The sequence below is a fragment of the Myxocyprinus asiaticus genome, chromosome 4 (genome assembly GCF_019703515.2).
Source record: "Myxocyprinus asiaticus isolate MX2 ecotype Aquarium Trade chromosome 4, UBuf_Myxa_2, whole genome shotgun sequence".
In the NCBI taxonomy this organism is placed as follows: domain Eukaryota; kingdom Metazoa; phylum Chordata; class Actinopteri; order Cypriniformes; family Catostomidae; genus Myxocyprinus; species Myxocyprinus asiaticus.
The window spans coordinates 4,634,407-4,649,468 of NC_059347.1; the positions used below are offsets into that span (position 1 = coordinate 4,634,407).

Genomic DNA, 15,062 nt, shown 5'->3' on the forward strand with positions numbered 1-15,062 from the left:
ACTGAGTCCAACTCCAAACCGAGAAAAGAGATGCTCTGAACCGGGAGGAGCTTGCTCTTTTCCCAGTTGACCCGAAGCCCTAATCGGCTGAGGTGCGAGAGCATGTGTGCACACAACATGTCCCGAGAGTGAGCTAGGATTAGCCAATCGTCGATAGTTGAGAATGCGAATGCCCACTTCCCTTAACAGGGCAAGAGCTGCCTCTGTGACCTTCGTGAAGACGCGAGGGGACAAGGACAGGCCGAAAGGGAGGACCTTGTACTGATACGCCTGACCCTTGAATGCAAACCGCAGGAAGGGTCTGTGTCGAGGTAGAATAGATGTGAAAGTACGCATCCTTCAGGTCTACCGCCGTGAACCAATCTTGATGCCGGATGCTCGCCAGAATGCGTTTTTGCATCAGCATCTTGAACGGGAGTCTGTGTAAAGCACGTTTCAGTACTCGCAGGTCCAAGATTGGCCGCAACCCACCGCCTTTTTTCGGTATGATGAAATAGGGGCTGTAAAACCCCTTTTTCACCTCAGCCGGAGGGACAGGTTCTATCGCACCCTTCCGTGGGAGGGTGGTGATCTCCGCGCGCAAAGTAGCAGCGTTTTCATCCTTCACCAAGGTGAAGTGGATACCGCTGAACCTGGGCAGGTGCCTGGTGAACTGAATCGCGTAGCCGAGTCGGATGGTCCGGACCAGCCATCGCAACAGATTGGAAAGCGCAAGCCATGCATTCCGAGTTCCGTGTGAGGGGGACCAAAGGGATAACGTCGTCGGACGTACCGGCAGGTGGGGCCTCGTGGCGGGGCGGAGCTCGAGGTACCACACCATGTTGTGGCCGTGCTGAGTCTAGGGACATTGAAGCACTTACCTGGCTCCTTGTGACCACCCCCGGAACAGCCTGGGACAGGGGAGGAAGAGGCCTGTCCTTGCAACCCGTGGAGACTGTCACATCGGGGGCGGATGTGTGCCACAGCTGGGCGCGCAGGGGCAGGAAGACCACCACTGGAGCGCCAATCCTGCAAGGGAAAAAAGGTGGACGGTGGTCGTGATGACAACCGTGCACACTGGGTATGTGAAACAGGGAAGGAGGAAACCGCTCTTTTGCTGAACTGTTGGGTACCGCAGCCACTTTGGCATGCGGCGAAATCAAATGAAAAAGCAACAAAAGATTCTCCACCTGGCCCTCCACCAGGGGATGGAGTGGTCTTACTACCAGCTACCAATGCAGTGGGTTTCGTTGACCCTGGGTCACCTGTCTCAGGGGTGCTTTGACGACCTTTGTGGGTTCTTGGTGGCCGGCCATGAGACAGGTGGCATCTGCTTCCTGCGGTGGGCTCCATGCCGGGGCCGGGCCGAAGGGGCGGGCTGCGGCGGAGCCATTTCAGTCACTGCAGGGGGACACCCTTGGTGATGAGCAGATGGGGTGTGGGATCTTGAGCCGCGCTGGGGCAGGATATGCCGGATAGCCTCCATCTGCTGCTTCACCGTCGAGAACTGCCGGGCAAAGTCCTCGACGGTGTCGCCGAATATGCCAGCCTGGGAGATGGGGGCAGCAAGGAACCGTGTCTTGTCGGCCTCACCTATCTTGACCAGGGTTGAGCCAAAGGTGGTGCTCCTGGACCACTAATGTGGACATCGTCTGCCCGTGACATGCCGTGACCATCGTTGCTCGGAGAGTGAGGTCAGTCGCCCTCGTGCAGTTCCTGCATCAGATCTGGGGTGGAACTACCCTCGTGCAGTTCTTTTAGCACCTTGGCTTGGTGGACCTGCAGGAGAGCCATGGCGTGCAGGGCAGAGGCAGCTTGTCCAGCAGCGCTGTAGGCTTTGGCCGCCAGGGACAACGTGAACCTACAGGGCTTGGATGGGAGCTTTGGGCGTCTGTGCCAGGTGGCGGCGCTCTGCGGTCATAGGTGCACCGCAAGCGCCTTATCCACCGGGGGAATCGCCGTATAGCTCCTGGCCGCCCCGCCATCGAGGGTAGTGAGGGCGGGGGAACAGAAAAATAGGGACCGGGCAGTAAAAGGTGCCTCCCACGATTTTGTCAGCTCCTCGTGCACTTCCGGGAAGAAAGGCACTGGAGCGGGGCACGGCTGCTTTGAGCGGCGCCGCAAGCCCAGGAACCAATCATTGAGCCGCGAGGGTTCAGGGGAGAGCAGAGGGTTCCACTCTAGCCCGATGCTCGCGGCCACCCGGGAAAGCATGTCCATCATCTCTGCATCCGCCTGTGACTGGGCAATCGTCCCCAAAGGGGGGAGCCCAGCTGAGGCTTCTGCATCCGACTGGACAAGCCCGCTCTCCGATGCTGCACTTGAGAGCTCATCAGCTTCGCGGGCTCTGAACAAGAGGTCGAACTCACCGTGAGACGAGCCGGCAGACACATCCAGAAGCCCGATCAGGGCAGAAGAGCGTGCTGGGGAATGGGAGGTCAGCGGGGAGATACCCGGCAGAGATGGTCCCATTGGGGTCCCTAAATCGCCCCCAGTGCTAGCCGTGCTGGCCTCAAACCCGTAGGTAGAAGGACTGAGGTGGGGAGCCGCTGGGGTGGCTTGCTTTCTTACGAACCACAACATTGCCATGGTCATGTTCTCGCAGTGAGAATATGAATCATCCACGAATGCTGCCTCCGTGTGGGTCGCGCCCAGACACAAAAGGCAGCGATCGTGACCGTCTGAAGTTGAGAGGTAATGACCGCAACCAGGAATAACACACAATCGGAAAGGCATCTTTAAAAAGACACATCTTTAAAAAGACGTTCCATGTGTGCCGATCTTTTAGAGAAATATACTCTTTCAGGAAAATATACTCTCTTTTTTTCTTCCGAAGCACCCAGGGGCGTTCTCTGCAGTGCACCAGTGCAGAGGAGGGAGAAGCCGCTGAAATGCGCCGTCAGATCCAGCAGAGGTCAATGAACAGTCGTGAGAATTCAGCTCAATGAGCATGACCATTTGGCTCCGAAGAGAAAATCTGAATGAGTGGTTGCATACCAGCTCCTTTTATACCCGTATGTCCAGGGGAGTGGCATGCAAACACCACTCACCAATTTTCATTGGCCTTTTATCAAAGACCAGAGGTTTTTCGGGCTCCCTAGAGTGACCCCTAGTGTCACTACATTGACACAACGTCGAGTGAGTGACAGATAGCGAACTTGAATTAACAAAATACACATGACAACATCGTTGGAAGAATGCATACGTTCAAGAAGCACTAATAGAAGCAATTGTCTTTTTTTTATAAAGGAACTGATTCCCACCCACAGCTGATATCATAAATTTTGTGTACTGTGGATGTACAGGTGTGAGAATTCCAGTATCAGCCCCAATGAGTCATTGAGGACTTAAGCCAGAGGGAAATGTCAAACCGTGTTTTTGATCAAACAATCAGGGTATTGTGTTTGAATGTTGTATGCATAAAACAAATGCAGCCACATGATGCAAGCAGCAAGCCTGAGACTTGCATGTCTGAACATGCTCCTTTGAGGAGCTTCCCCAACTGTTCGCCTCAGTGGATTCCACCTGTCACTCACATAACAGTCCCTAATGGAATATCTGCTGGGCCACAAATAAATAGCACTGACTGCGTTCAAAAATTATACAAAATATCACAGCTCTGAGTCATGAAATGTATCCTGAGCCAATGAGATAATTTTGGAAAGCAATTTGAATAAATTCCACTGTATCTACGACATGGCAAGTTAAACACAGGTTGGAAACAATACTATTAATTGACAGCATGTGTTAGTGATTGAAAAACGTGTCTGTTTGGCAGAGACTGCAAATTCTGGGTTGTTTTGCTGTTTTACTGTACCCAAGAACAATTACAAAATGTGTCCAACTTCTCCTCTTTCAATATTTCTAAAAACAGAACACGTTTGGACATGTCTCCTCTCTCCCTGCTTCCAGATTTATATTCCATGACTGGTCACACTTTATATTAGGTGGCCTTAACTACTATGTATTAACATTAAATACATACAAGACTATGTGTTTAATGTGTAACTACATGTTGTTCTGCAAAATTCCCACATTTGCTGCTACTGAGGTTGAGGTATGGGTAGGTTTAGGAGTAAAGTTAGGGTTAGGATTAGGGGTTTGAGTTAGGTTGTGGGGTAAGGGTTGGGTTAAGGTTATGGGTACAGTTAACAGTGTAACTACAAATGTAATTACATACAAATACTTTAAATGTAACTGCAATGCAACAACGTGTGTACATAATAAGTACATTGTATCAAATGGTTAAGTACATATTAGTTAAGGTCACCTAATATAAAGTGGGTCCCCATGACTTTTCATATATCAAATTGCATATCCCTGGAGAGCACATCACATTTCCCATGTCTGTTTTGCTACATACAACCACAATTAATGTATACACTATGTCATTGCAGCCTCAGTTCACCTGTCATAAAAGTGGCCAGAGATGGGAGGAAACCAATCAAGAGTAATGAAGTCTTGTCCCTGTTCTACCACTTGGGGCGCCATAGGGACAGGAGGTGGCCTGTAGTTGGGTTGCCATGTCTGGTAGATGAGGTCCAGATAACAGTGCATGCGAGCCACCTGGTTGAGTGTGAAGGAATCAGTGCAGTCATCATCTGGGGAAAAGAGGGTGTAAATTCACTTATTTTGCCTGATTATTGGTAGGCCATAGCACATGCAAGGGTATCTTCTTGCAGAGAAGATAAAACACCAAATGTATAGCTGATACATTAAAGTAAAAATGAAATAGCAGTCGTAAGCCATTTTACTTATACAATGTGAAATTTTTCGAGTGAAATAGGATATTCAATGAGAAAAAAAATGTAGGGCAAGATTTTATCCATTGTTAATTGACTGGATGGTTAAAAGCAATCTAATTATCACAACAGTCAGGTTATGGTAGTAAAAAATCCCATTAAATTTTTCCATAGGCAAAATTATTTTTAAACTTGTGCAATCCCACATCCTTCTGCTCGGACATTGTGTTTTGGCTATGCATAATCTAAATTCATTTAAACCAACTAAACCATTCTGGGCTATCAGTAAAGGATTAAACTTTCAACGCACAGAGTCATGTGACAAAACAACATGGCGCTGATCACAGCAAAGTTTGTGTTTGGGAGAAATGCCAACAAATGTACATCTGGTATGAAACCTAATTAAGTTTTTACTTTGAAACCTGTTTCTGTCAAAATATTAGAATCTTTAGTTTCATCCAATATGCAGTTTATTAAATTTTAGCAATTTTAGCACGAAAATGCACACTGTTAAACACAATGACCACAATAGTGGACAATAGCGCTAGTTTTTCAATAGAAATTCTATATTTACTTGTGCATTTTCACATGGAGAAAATCAATTTGCTTTCAGAGGCTTTATATGGAGTTACGATTAAAATAAGGTGCATTTACCAGTGCAGACAGACAGCACACTGGAGGATAAGTCATTCACTAAATAGATCATTTTAAATTAAATATAATTTTATTTTAACATGGTTGGCAGTGATTGGATGATGCTGGCCATTACTAATTTCTGATTGGTAAAATGCTTCAGCAATGGCTATCACTAGTTTTTTTGACAGTGCAAAGAGAGAACATTAAGATTATTATTTATTTATTTATTTATTTATTTATTTATTCATTTGCTATAGTAGAAAAAAAAAAATTAACATAAACATACTTTTAATTTGTAAAGTTTTTTTATTTATAGTTTTATTTATTTTCCCAATATACATTGTTTCAAAGCAGCTTTACAAAAAAACAGCTTTAATGTCTGTAACGTCTCAAAATCATGAATAGCCATTAAACAATCTAATAAAAAAATAAAATTTTAAAATTTTAAAAAACTTTATATAGCTTGGTATTATTTAAAATTTCCCAACTTAGTCCCACATGTCACACATACAAATATCATTTTTTAGGAAAACTACTTGCTATACATTGTTTATCTTTATTATTATTTTTATTTTTATTTTTATTTTTTTCATGTTTATTCGGTGCTAATAGTTACAAATAAATAAATAAAAATGCACACAGCAGTCATGCTCGGGTCTCTATATATTATAAGCCTTTAAAGCGAGGTTGTTAATCGATGGTACATGCTTCTGTTGTAGCCATTAATCCACATTAGTTCAACTTTATTCAAACTTTCAAACTTAATGTTTAATAACACACTTCTTGGTACAAACTATACTACCCCTGATCCTCAAGGGAAACAATTTACCAATTAGAGGATTGCAGCCAAAAAGTGCACCAAATGAACTCTGCAGTGACCGCCATTTCGAATGACGTCTCTCGACATTCTCAAACTTCTGAAATATTGGTATATATCTGAATATTTTGCAATAAAACTATAAAAAATATTGTTTCTATACTTCAATCAACAACTAAATAAATAGTTTAATATTTTTCTATTGTTTTTAATTCAATTATGTCATTCACAATGCTTAATGGAATTAAAGTTTATGCCCTCTTGAAAGACACCTTGTCTTGTACCTTTGTCTTTTTGTCCGATTTTCAAATAATTGTTTTGCTTCAAATCAAAATTTGTAATGTTGTAATTCACTTCAGATCTTGTTGGCTCACAAAGGTTTGTGCACAGCAACAGCGATTTACAGCAATGTCACTCAAAGAGTTGACAATTTGAGTGACATGAGTGATGGCAACCGTTGACGCTGTGATAAAGTTGACCAAAATTTAGTTTTATTCAGATGGACAGCGACATGATGTGGCATCCACTATTAAAGTGTCGATAGTGGAGTTCCCACGATTTGTCTCCTGAAACAGTTGGATAATGCAGTTGGATAATATACAGTAGAATGTACAACAATACAGTGACTTTAAACTCCATTGATTCAAACTCTGTCAGTGTGAAGACAACTTTAGACCTTTACACCAGTCCTTTGTGTGATTTCTGTTGTGTGTGAGGCTTTGTGATTGAGATTGTATGTTTCCATGAAAAGTTTCTTACCTGCATAACTCATGTAATTATTAAATGGCGTGTGATCAAAGTTGCGATTGCCACATGTTTCGTTGCCCGGCTCAGGGTCCCTGCAGTGCTTGTACTTGGGAGTCGGGTTGGTGTCGGCACACAGATCTCCGGTTTCTAGCGAGGGCTCAGTCTCTAAACACGCATCATTACAGGACTCAATCTCAGAGATCCCCCTGAACACATGGTATAGTCCCAAACTGTGACCGATCTCATGGATCATGGTATGAGTGTGACCAAATGTACCATAGAAAGAAGGATTCAGAACAATTCCACCTAAGAAAGGAAAAGTGCAGTGAAATTATTTTATACTTCCTAGTCAAATCCCTCTACGCGCTATTTATAAATTGAATAAGTTGTGCTGGCCATTGACCAAGACATAAGATGAGGAAGATGGGGTAGTGGGAATAGGTGTAACATAGTGTGCTAAGACATTCTTAAAAAAACAACTCAGCATGAAATGACTGCAAGAACGCAAACTCAAACTCTTGACCTAGACTGCGTAATTTGTCTGTACCTAGATGTGTCAGCGCATCCTTGTCCCATGGCCAGGTAGCGACTCCAGCCAGGTCTTCGTCGGAGGAATTGGCAAAGAAGATATTGAGGTGCGTGGAACCGTCCAGCTTGAGAATCTCTTTTAGCTCCTTTATGTCCAGATAGGCCCTGAGCCAGGAATGAAGACACAGGGGTTTCCGTTTAACATTAGTAACAGAATACAAAGCTAAGGGAAGAAAACACTAACAATTCTTTGCAGCTGAATGGATGTCAAGTGTGGAGGGAGTTAGATACCTGCAAAACTTGTAATTAAAACAGGAGAGCCAGCAAAGAGCCTCATGCCTTTTACCTACTCCCATTTTCTCTCATTGACTTTGAAATACCCTAATTTCCATGCCTATGTGTCATCTGTTTAATCATTGTGTTTCAAACAAGGAGCTGTATTACGAAAGTCATTCAGTCAATCTGCGCAATCACGACTTCTTTATCCAAACTGTACCTGTGGAGTCAAAGGTTATGTAATTAAATATCCTGCTTTCACCCCTTTGCATAATTAGATGTAAGCCTATGTGAAAAAAAAATCAATCAATCAACCTTCCTAAGTAAAAAACATCGAATTTTAATGGGTAATTTGAACGATGCAGTACATTTTCATGTCTTCCAAATATACATGTCTTAACATATTGGGTAAAATATTAAACTCAGTTAAACTCAATTAAACCAGTTAATTGAACATGAGGTGAATTGTCCCTGCATGCCATGCATGAGCATACCATATTGTTTGTGTGCATACAATTAGCGCTCTGAAGCTCCAAACTGACCTGAGAAACATTTTCTCCAAGAATATTTCAGCGATCATGGCGCGTCCCATATTTTTTATGGCTGCTTAAAATCAGAACTAGTGATGCCCAATTCACTAATGAATTAATCTTCTTTCGGGGAGGGGGGATTTTATTTCCTTTTCTCCCCAATTTGGCACGTCCAATTCCCAGTGCTTTCTAATTCCTCATGGTGGCGCAGTGACCCGCCTCAGTCCAGGTGGCAGAGGACAAATCTCCACCACAACCACCACATAGTGACCATGAGGAAGGTAACCCATGTGACTCTACCCACCCTTGCAACCGGGCCGATTGGTTGATTAGGAAGCCTAGCTGGAGTATAAGAACTCTTTGAAGCAGAACATTTTCTTCAAATTGTAATAGTAAATTTTCACATTATTAATGTCCTGACTTTACATTGTGATCAGTTGAATGCCACTTTGGTGAATAAAAGTACCAATTTGTTTCCATAAAAGCAAAATATGTACATTATTCCTAACTTTTTGCCACCAGTGTATGACTTTATAAATATGAAGGTGGATTGACTTTTCTGCTCCACAAAGCTTTGAAATTATTCTCAATAAAAGAGAAAATTGTAGGCAAGCAGTGTTAGTATACAGAAGCCAGAAACATGTACAAATATTTACAAATATTGTAAAGAATGTCATGATTTCCTCAGAATTTTATGTTCTCTTTATTTGGAGGTTGTGATGAAGAGGAGGTTGTGGCTGGGCCATGAGGACGCATGTCCAGCGCTGAATTGTTCTAATCAGCCGGGAAGGGGATAAAGACGAGCTGGAGGCACCAGTTCGAGAGACACACGTGGCCTCTGTGTGTGTCTGTGTGTTTATGTTTGTTTAAGTTGATTTATGTCATTAAAGTTATGTTGACTGTTCTGCCGATTCCCACCATGGAAGGAGCCGCGGCCATCCACCAGGGGATGGAGACGCCGCTGCCAGCCACCGGGAGTCGGAGGAACGGATGAGTGGCTGAGGACCAGGCAACGGCATGTCTGGGGACCGGCGAGCAAGTTTTCTCTCTCTCTCCTCTCTCTCTCTGTCTCTCCCCCTCGCTCTTTCCCTACTCCCCTCTCCCCTCTCCCTACCCCCATCTCTCCCAGGGCTCCAGAGAGGCGGGGAAGACCTGCCAGCAGAAGGACGGCCAGAAGGGCAACACCTCCCCTCCAGGAAGGGAGGGGAGGGGAGTACGTCATGCCGGTGGTTTTCCCGGCCTGAATCAGGTGGTGGAGGAGTGTAATGAGGACGAGGGCATGGCCAGGCCGTGAGGACGCACGCCTGGCACTGAATTGTCCTAAACTGCCAGGAGGGGGATAAAGACGAGCTGGAGGCACCAGTTCGAGAGAAAGAGACGCGTGGCCACTGTGTGTGTGTGTCTGTGTGTTTATGTTTGTTTAAGCTGATTTATATCATTAAAGTTATGTTGACTGTTCTGAGGTATGTTTGTACAACTGAAGCAAACAAATTGATATTATCCTTGCATCATCGGATTTCACCTGCTTCCTTAGCAATAAATAAGCAAATCACATTAAGATACCCTGTGTGCAGTTGACCTAAAGCTCTTGCCCTACACTCATTTTTTTCCATGAGACAAACCATTAAGGAGGTGAATACATTTCCACCCATTTACTTTCACTCTTCTTTGATGTTTTGGGGCATAATTTTTACTTATGAGGAAAACAAGAGAGCTGTATTACTGTATTACTACCAAAACCCCCTTCAGAGCCTTCCCTTTGGTTGCATCCATATAAATAAAGCAAGTGTGTGAAACTGACCCAACAGGCAGCGTCTTACTGTAATGCTTTTAACTGTAATATGTATGAACTAGTGGATTATGACTTCATCCATATTTACACAAATACATAATTCATGATGGTTGTGACTTTGCCTGATGTGCATATGCTGGAAGGTCATGGGTGGCAACACATTGGAGTGTTTTTTTTTATTTTTTTTATTGGTGGGCCTCTTCAAACTCATGTCTAAATTACTTTTTTTGACACTCACTATGACACACCCATAAATTTAACTTCCCCTCACATCTCGGTGTAATGAGACACCACTCCAAAGGGATAACACAGAGGGACTTAAAAAAGTATCAGTTAAGTAAAAAGAATACCGATGAGTGGTTGCTCTGAGAGTGATTTCTACAATAAAAAAAGTTGCTGCTTGTGTAACTCTAGGGTCCAAATAGAGTCATCCTGAAGCCTTTCAGAAGAATAGACTTTCCAACAATAGGCTCCTGGCCCTTTAAGTAAGGTTAAAGCCATGAAAATATCACTGTTTTACAAATGTAAATGTAAGTCAAATCAGCATTAGGTTTCATCCCATTAATATTACAAGGTTAATTAAGGCTCTCTCGATTGTGTCAATGTAGAAGCATTCCAGCTAACTTTAAAGGGTTAGTTCACCCCAAAAAAACAAAGATTCAGTCATTATTTACTCACCCCTCTGTTGTTATAACCCCATATGACTTTCCTTTTCTTAACACAAAGGGAGAAATTGTGAAAAATTATTGTGCAGTTTATAGTGACCACCTCTTCAAGCTTCAAACACATGCAAAAATATAATTCAGAAGTAAATTATTCTATGAGACTCATGATTGTTCTGAAAGCATTCAATGAAGTTTGGTGAGAAACAAACCAAAAACAAATTTTTTGCCATCCTGTTCGCATTCATGAGACTGCACTAGAGCAACAGTTCACGCAGCCCCTCGCTTACAAGAGGGGGCATTCAAGCGAAAACTTGTTTTGTTTATCTAAAAGCAGGTCCGCCACAGCGAATACTAACAACAGACCACAACACAGCTGCACACAAACCAGAGAACCGAACTTACTAAACCTGTCTGATGTGTTTGTAGTCGGAGAATAGATGCATTTCTATGCCCAGCCTCGTTAGTTCGAAACGGAGTACTCGATCCAACTCAGAGAGATAGAGGAGGCGGGAATGTATGTCACCTCTTCTCCATTCTGAACCGGTGTGTGTGTGTGTGTGTGACAGACCTCCGCCTGAAGAGAGTGAGACCTCAGTGAAAACAATCGGTAGGTGTAACATTCTCAAAATCAAGTAGTTTTTAACTGGCTCATGAGATGCTGGCTTCAATGTACTGTTATGAGAACAATTTTGGATGGTGCCAGTTCACAGCAGATGGGGTTACCCGGCGCAATGCTGAGAAGAGAAACCAAGCGATCGACAGAATGTCCCATTGCTCGTCATGGCTGGTTAGGACAAAAACTCTGATTAACACAGAAAATATACTTTTAATCGCGTGTCGCTTGCTGAGAGGTTAGGACTAGAGGTGTAACGGTTCTCTGTAAAAATACGAACCGTAGGGTTCGCCAGCCATGGTTCGGTAAGCATTTGCTCTGCGGTTCATCTCTAGTTTAAAAACGCATCTGGATTATAGAGTTTGGCGAAGAAAATAAAGCAGCAAATAGACATTCAGTCGTAACCTCTGCTAATGCACCTGTATGGCTCTGTAGATGGACACACTCCACCTATGTTTCACGTGGTTTCACTGTCTACAGAGAGAAGCTGTCCTATTAACTGTTAGTGTATGTTAAATCATTTGATGACATCACAGTTCTGCATGCGTTAGTTGGCAAAATGGCAAGCGGAGAAAACAAGCCTTAAGAGAGAAGCCCCTGAATCATTTAAGTCTCCTGTCTGTGAACTTTTTCTTTATGCAGTCAATTACAACAGCGATGATCAAAAATGTTTTACAAAACAGGCACTGTTTGCAGACATTGCTCGACATGAGTGCCGAATACTGGTAATACATCGATATTTGATTAGCAATTTACGCTGACATCACCCAAGGATATATAGCACATGGCGCGCATAGAGCCGCAGGTGAGCCCGAAACTGCACACAGACACACTCCCTTACGTCTTTAAGCTGGAACACGGTGCTAGTTCAGACAGACATGAAGCAAGAACTAAAGCGCTTGGGGTGTTCATATCCAAAGTTATGTTGCCATTACTCCGTTGATGAAGATGTGGGATTTCCATGTATGATTAAAATACTTGAGTCGCGTCACAACATCCATTCTCATATTCAATTTAATAGCAAGTTTATTTTTTCTGTAGTGATGTACAGATTCTGAACATTGAATATACGTTGAGTTGAGTTTGAAATGCACTTTATGTTGATGCATGTAGCATAATAATGCAGGTATTAATTTAAAATGTTGAGTTAGTAAATAGAGAAAGGTCTTCTTTTTAATTAAGGACCCTAACGAAAATTAACCATGGTTTTACTATAGTAATATTGTAGTAACCATGACTGTAATAACAAGGACTGTTGTCACCATGGTTTTCTTAGCAGAAGTCATGGTTTTGATAGAATTAACCATGGTTTTATGTAATAATACTGTAGTAGCCATATAGAAACCATGGTTTTACTATAGTAATACTGTAATAGCCATCACTGAAGTAACAATGACTGCTGTCACCATTGTTTTCTTGGCAGAAATCATAGTTTTGATACAATTAACCATTTTTTACAACAGTAATACTGTAGTTTCCATATAGTAACCTTGATTTTACTATAGTATTGTAACCATGACAGTAACAATGTTAATTTTGTGGTTACTATGATTTTACTACAAATACAATGTTTAATCTATGGTTACTGTAGTAAAACCATGGTGATTTGAAGTGAATCTCTTGAAGTGTCTGTTACCAAATAGAATATTTTTACTTTGGATTTGTCAGTAGTTTTTTTTCCGCCTGAACATAACAAATACCGAACCATACCGAAACCGTGACTCTAAAGCTGTGATACAAACCGAACCATGAGAAATTTGAACCATCACACCCCTAGTTAGGACATGGTGTGTCTGTGGCTTCCTCAGCCTCTTCAATCCCTCTTACTTTGATTTCCGAGTCCTCTATTCTACTAATCCAACTACTCATCAGACACATTTAGTAAGTTTGGTTCTCTGGTTTCTGTGCAGTTATGTTGTGTTCTGTCATTTCTATCACTGTGGTGGACCTGTTTTTAGATAAACAAAATGGTTTTTTGCTTGAAAGCCCCATCTCGCATATGCATCTCGTATTGCTCTGGTGCAATCTCATGAACGCGCAGAGCAGAGCAACGGTCGGTCAACATTTTCACTAAATAATACATGAGTGTTTGGTTTGTTTCTCACCAAACCTTATTGTATGCTTTCAGAAAAATCATGAATCTCATAGAATAATTCATTAAAGCTTCTGGTATCATTTGCGTCTTTTTGAAGTTTGAAGAGGACATCACTGAGCACAATATATATATATATATATTTTTTTTTCACAATTTCTCTCTTTGTGTTAAGAAAAAGAAAGAAAGGGGTGAAAGGGGTAACAACACAGGGGTGAGTAAACAATATCTGAATTTTCATTTTTGGGTGAACTATGCCTTTAACATCCCTCTCAAGAATCATCAGGGGTGTGAAGTATTTGAGTAAAAATACTTAAGTATTATACTTAAGTATTATTTTTTTGGGATTTGTACTTTACTCGAGTGCAATTTAAACAGAATACTTGTCCTTTTACTTAATTACATTTCCAAAGGAAAAATAGTACTTTTTACTCCTTACAATTTGATTTAAACTTGAAAAGTACTTACTACATATTTGCAGATCATTTTCTTTTGTCTTACTGGACTGATGCCACCTGACAGATGACAGACCAGAGGTCATGATTTTTAAATGGAGTGTCACCCGATCTGTTGTGTGAAGTTCTGACCATCTGCAGAGGCCAAATTTGGGATCTGATTTGAGCTTTGGATACGTTGAAATATTTGTGCGACTAGACCGTGTGTGACCGCCCGACTGAATGTGATGTATTCATTCAAAACTATGAGAACAAAGTGAGAAACACTGACAGTTTTTGTCCAAAACTTTATTCTAAATGCCTGCTACTTCTACAGATTGGACAGTTATGAAGTAAAAAATTATCATTCACTATATATATATATATATATATATATATATATATATATATATATATATATATATAAAAGTATTTTGAAATTAAATGTGTACGTCATTAATTTCTACACTTGTCTTCATATTTAAATCATATATATTAATTTCTATTCCCTATTTGCTGAATTATTATTGTTTTTGTTGTTGTTGGGCAACTATTAATTATAATAATAACTGTAAAACCAGCAATGATAATGATGAAAATAATAATGATAATAAAAATAATGGAATCTGAGCAAATATTAATTATGAATTTTATTGAATTTATCCATCTGCTCAACAGCAAGGTTTGGCAGCAAACCTCAGAAAACAATTCACAAAACCAATAACATTACTAACTTTATTCAAAGCATTTTTTGAATTTTTTTTATCTTTCTCTATTTCTCAAGGGGCTGGGCACTCTGACATTGCAATTCATGAGTGCCTTCTCCATTGCAACGAACATGCGTGACTGTGGGAATGTTGCAAAATAAAATTATGTGGTTCATTACACGTTTCAGGGCATTTCCAAAGTGAAATGTCCACTGTGTGGCACTAAAAGCGAGTGAACTGTTCTCCTGAACAGATTAAATTTTAAAGGTTACTGTTTTATCGAGATTTAAATCAGCAAAACCGACCTCCCAACCCTAAACATTAAACTTAAACCTAACTGATAGTGTCATAAAAAAGCAAATGTGACATGAAAAACACAATTTCTGAAGCAACCACGTCATTTTGTGGTGTTTCTATAACACTTTTGGCTCACGTGTCGCCTTGCATGCTTTTCAGGATTCGTACCATGGTCCTTTGTATTGCATATGCAACACTCTATCAGTT

The 15,062-nt window shown here is 41.7% G+C and overlaps 1 protein-coding gene across 1 annotated transcript in view; it reads right to left on the minus strand.

Annotated features, from left to right (window-relative positions):
- Positions 1–15,062, minus strand: part of pappaa (pregnancy-associated plasma protein A, pappalysin 1a) — a 245,529-nt gene that overhangs the window by 208,453 nt on the left and 22,014 nt on the right. The window contains exons 4-6 of the mRNA XM_051690455.1: positions 7,469–7,614; positions 6,934–7,227; positions 4,388–4,580 (exon numbers count right to left, since the gene is read on the minus strand). Of these exons, the coding sequence (XP_051546415.1) occupies positions 4,388–4,580; positions 6,934–7,227; positions 7,469–7,614 (633 nt within the window). The remainder of the gene's footprint in view (positions 1–4,387; positions 4,581–6,933; positions 7,228–7,468; positions 7,615–15,062) is intronic.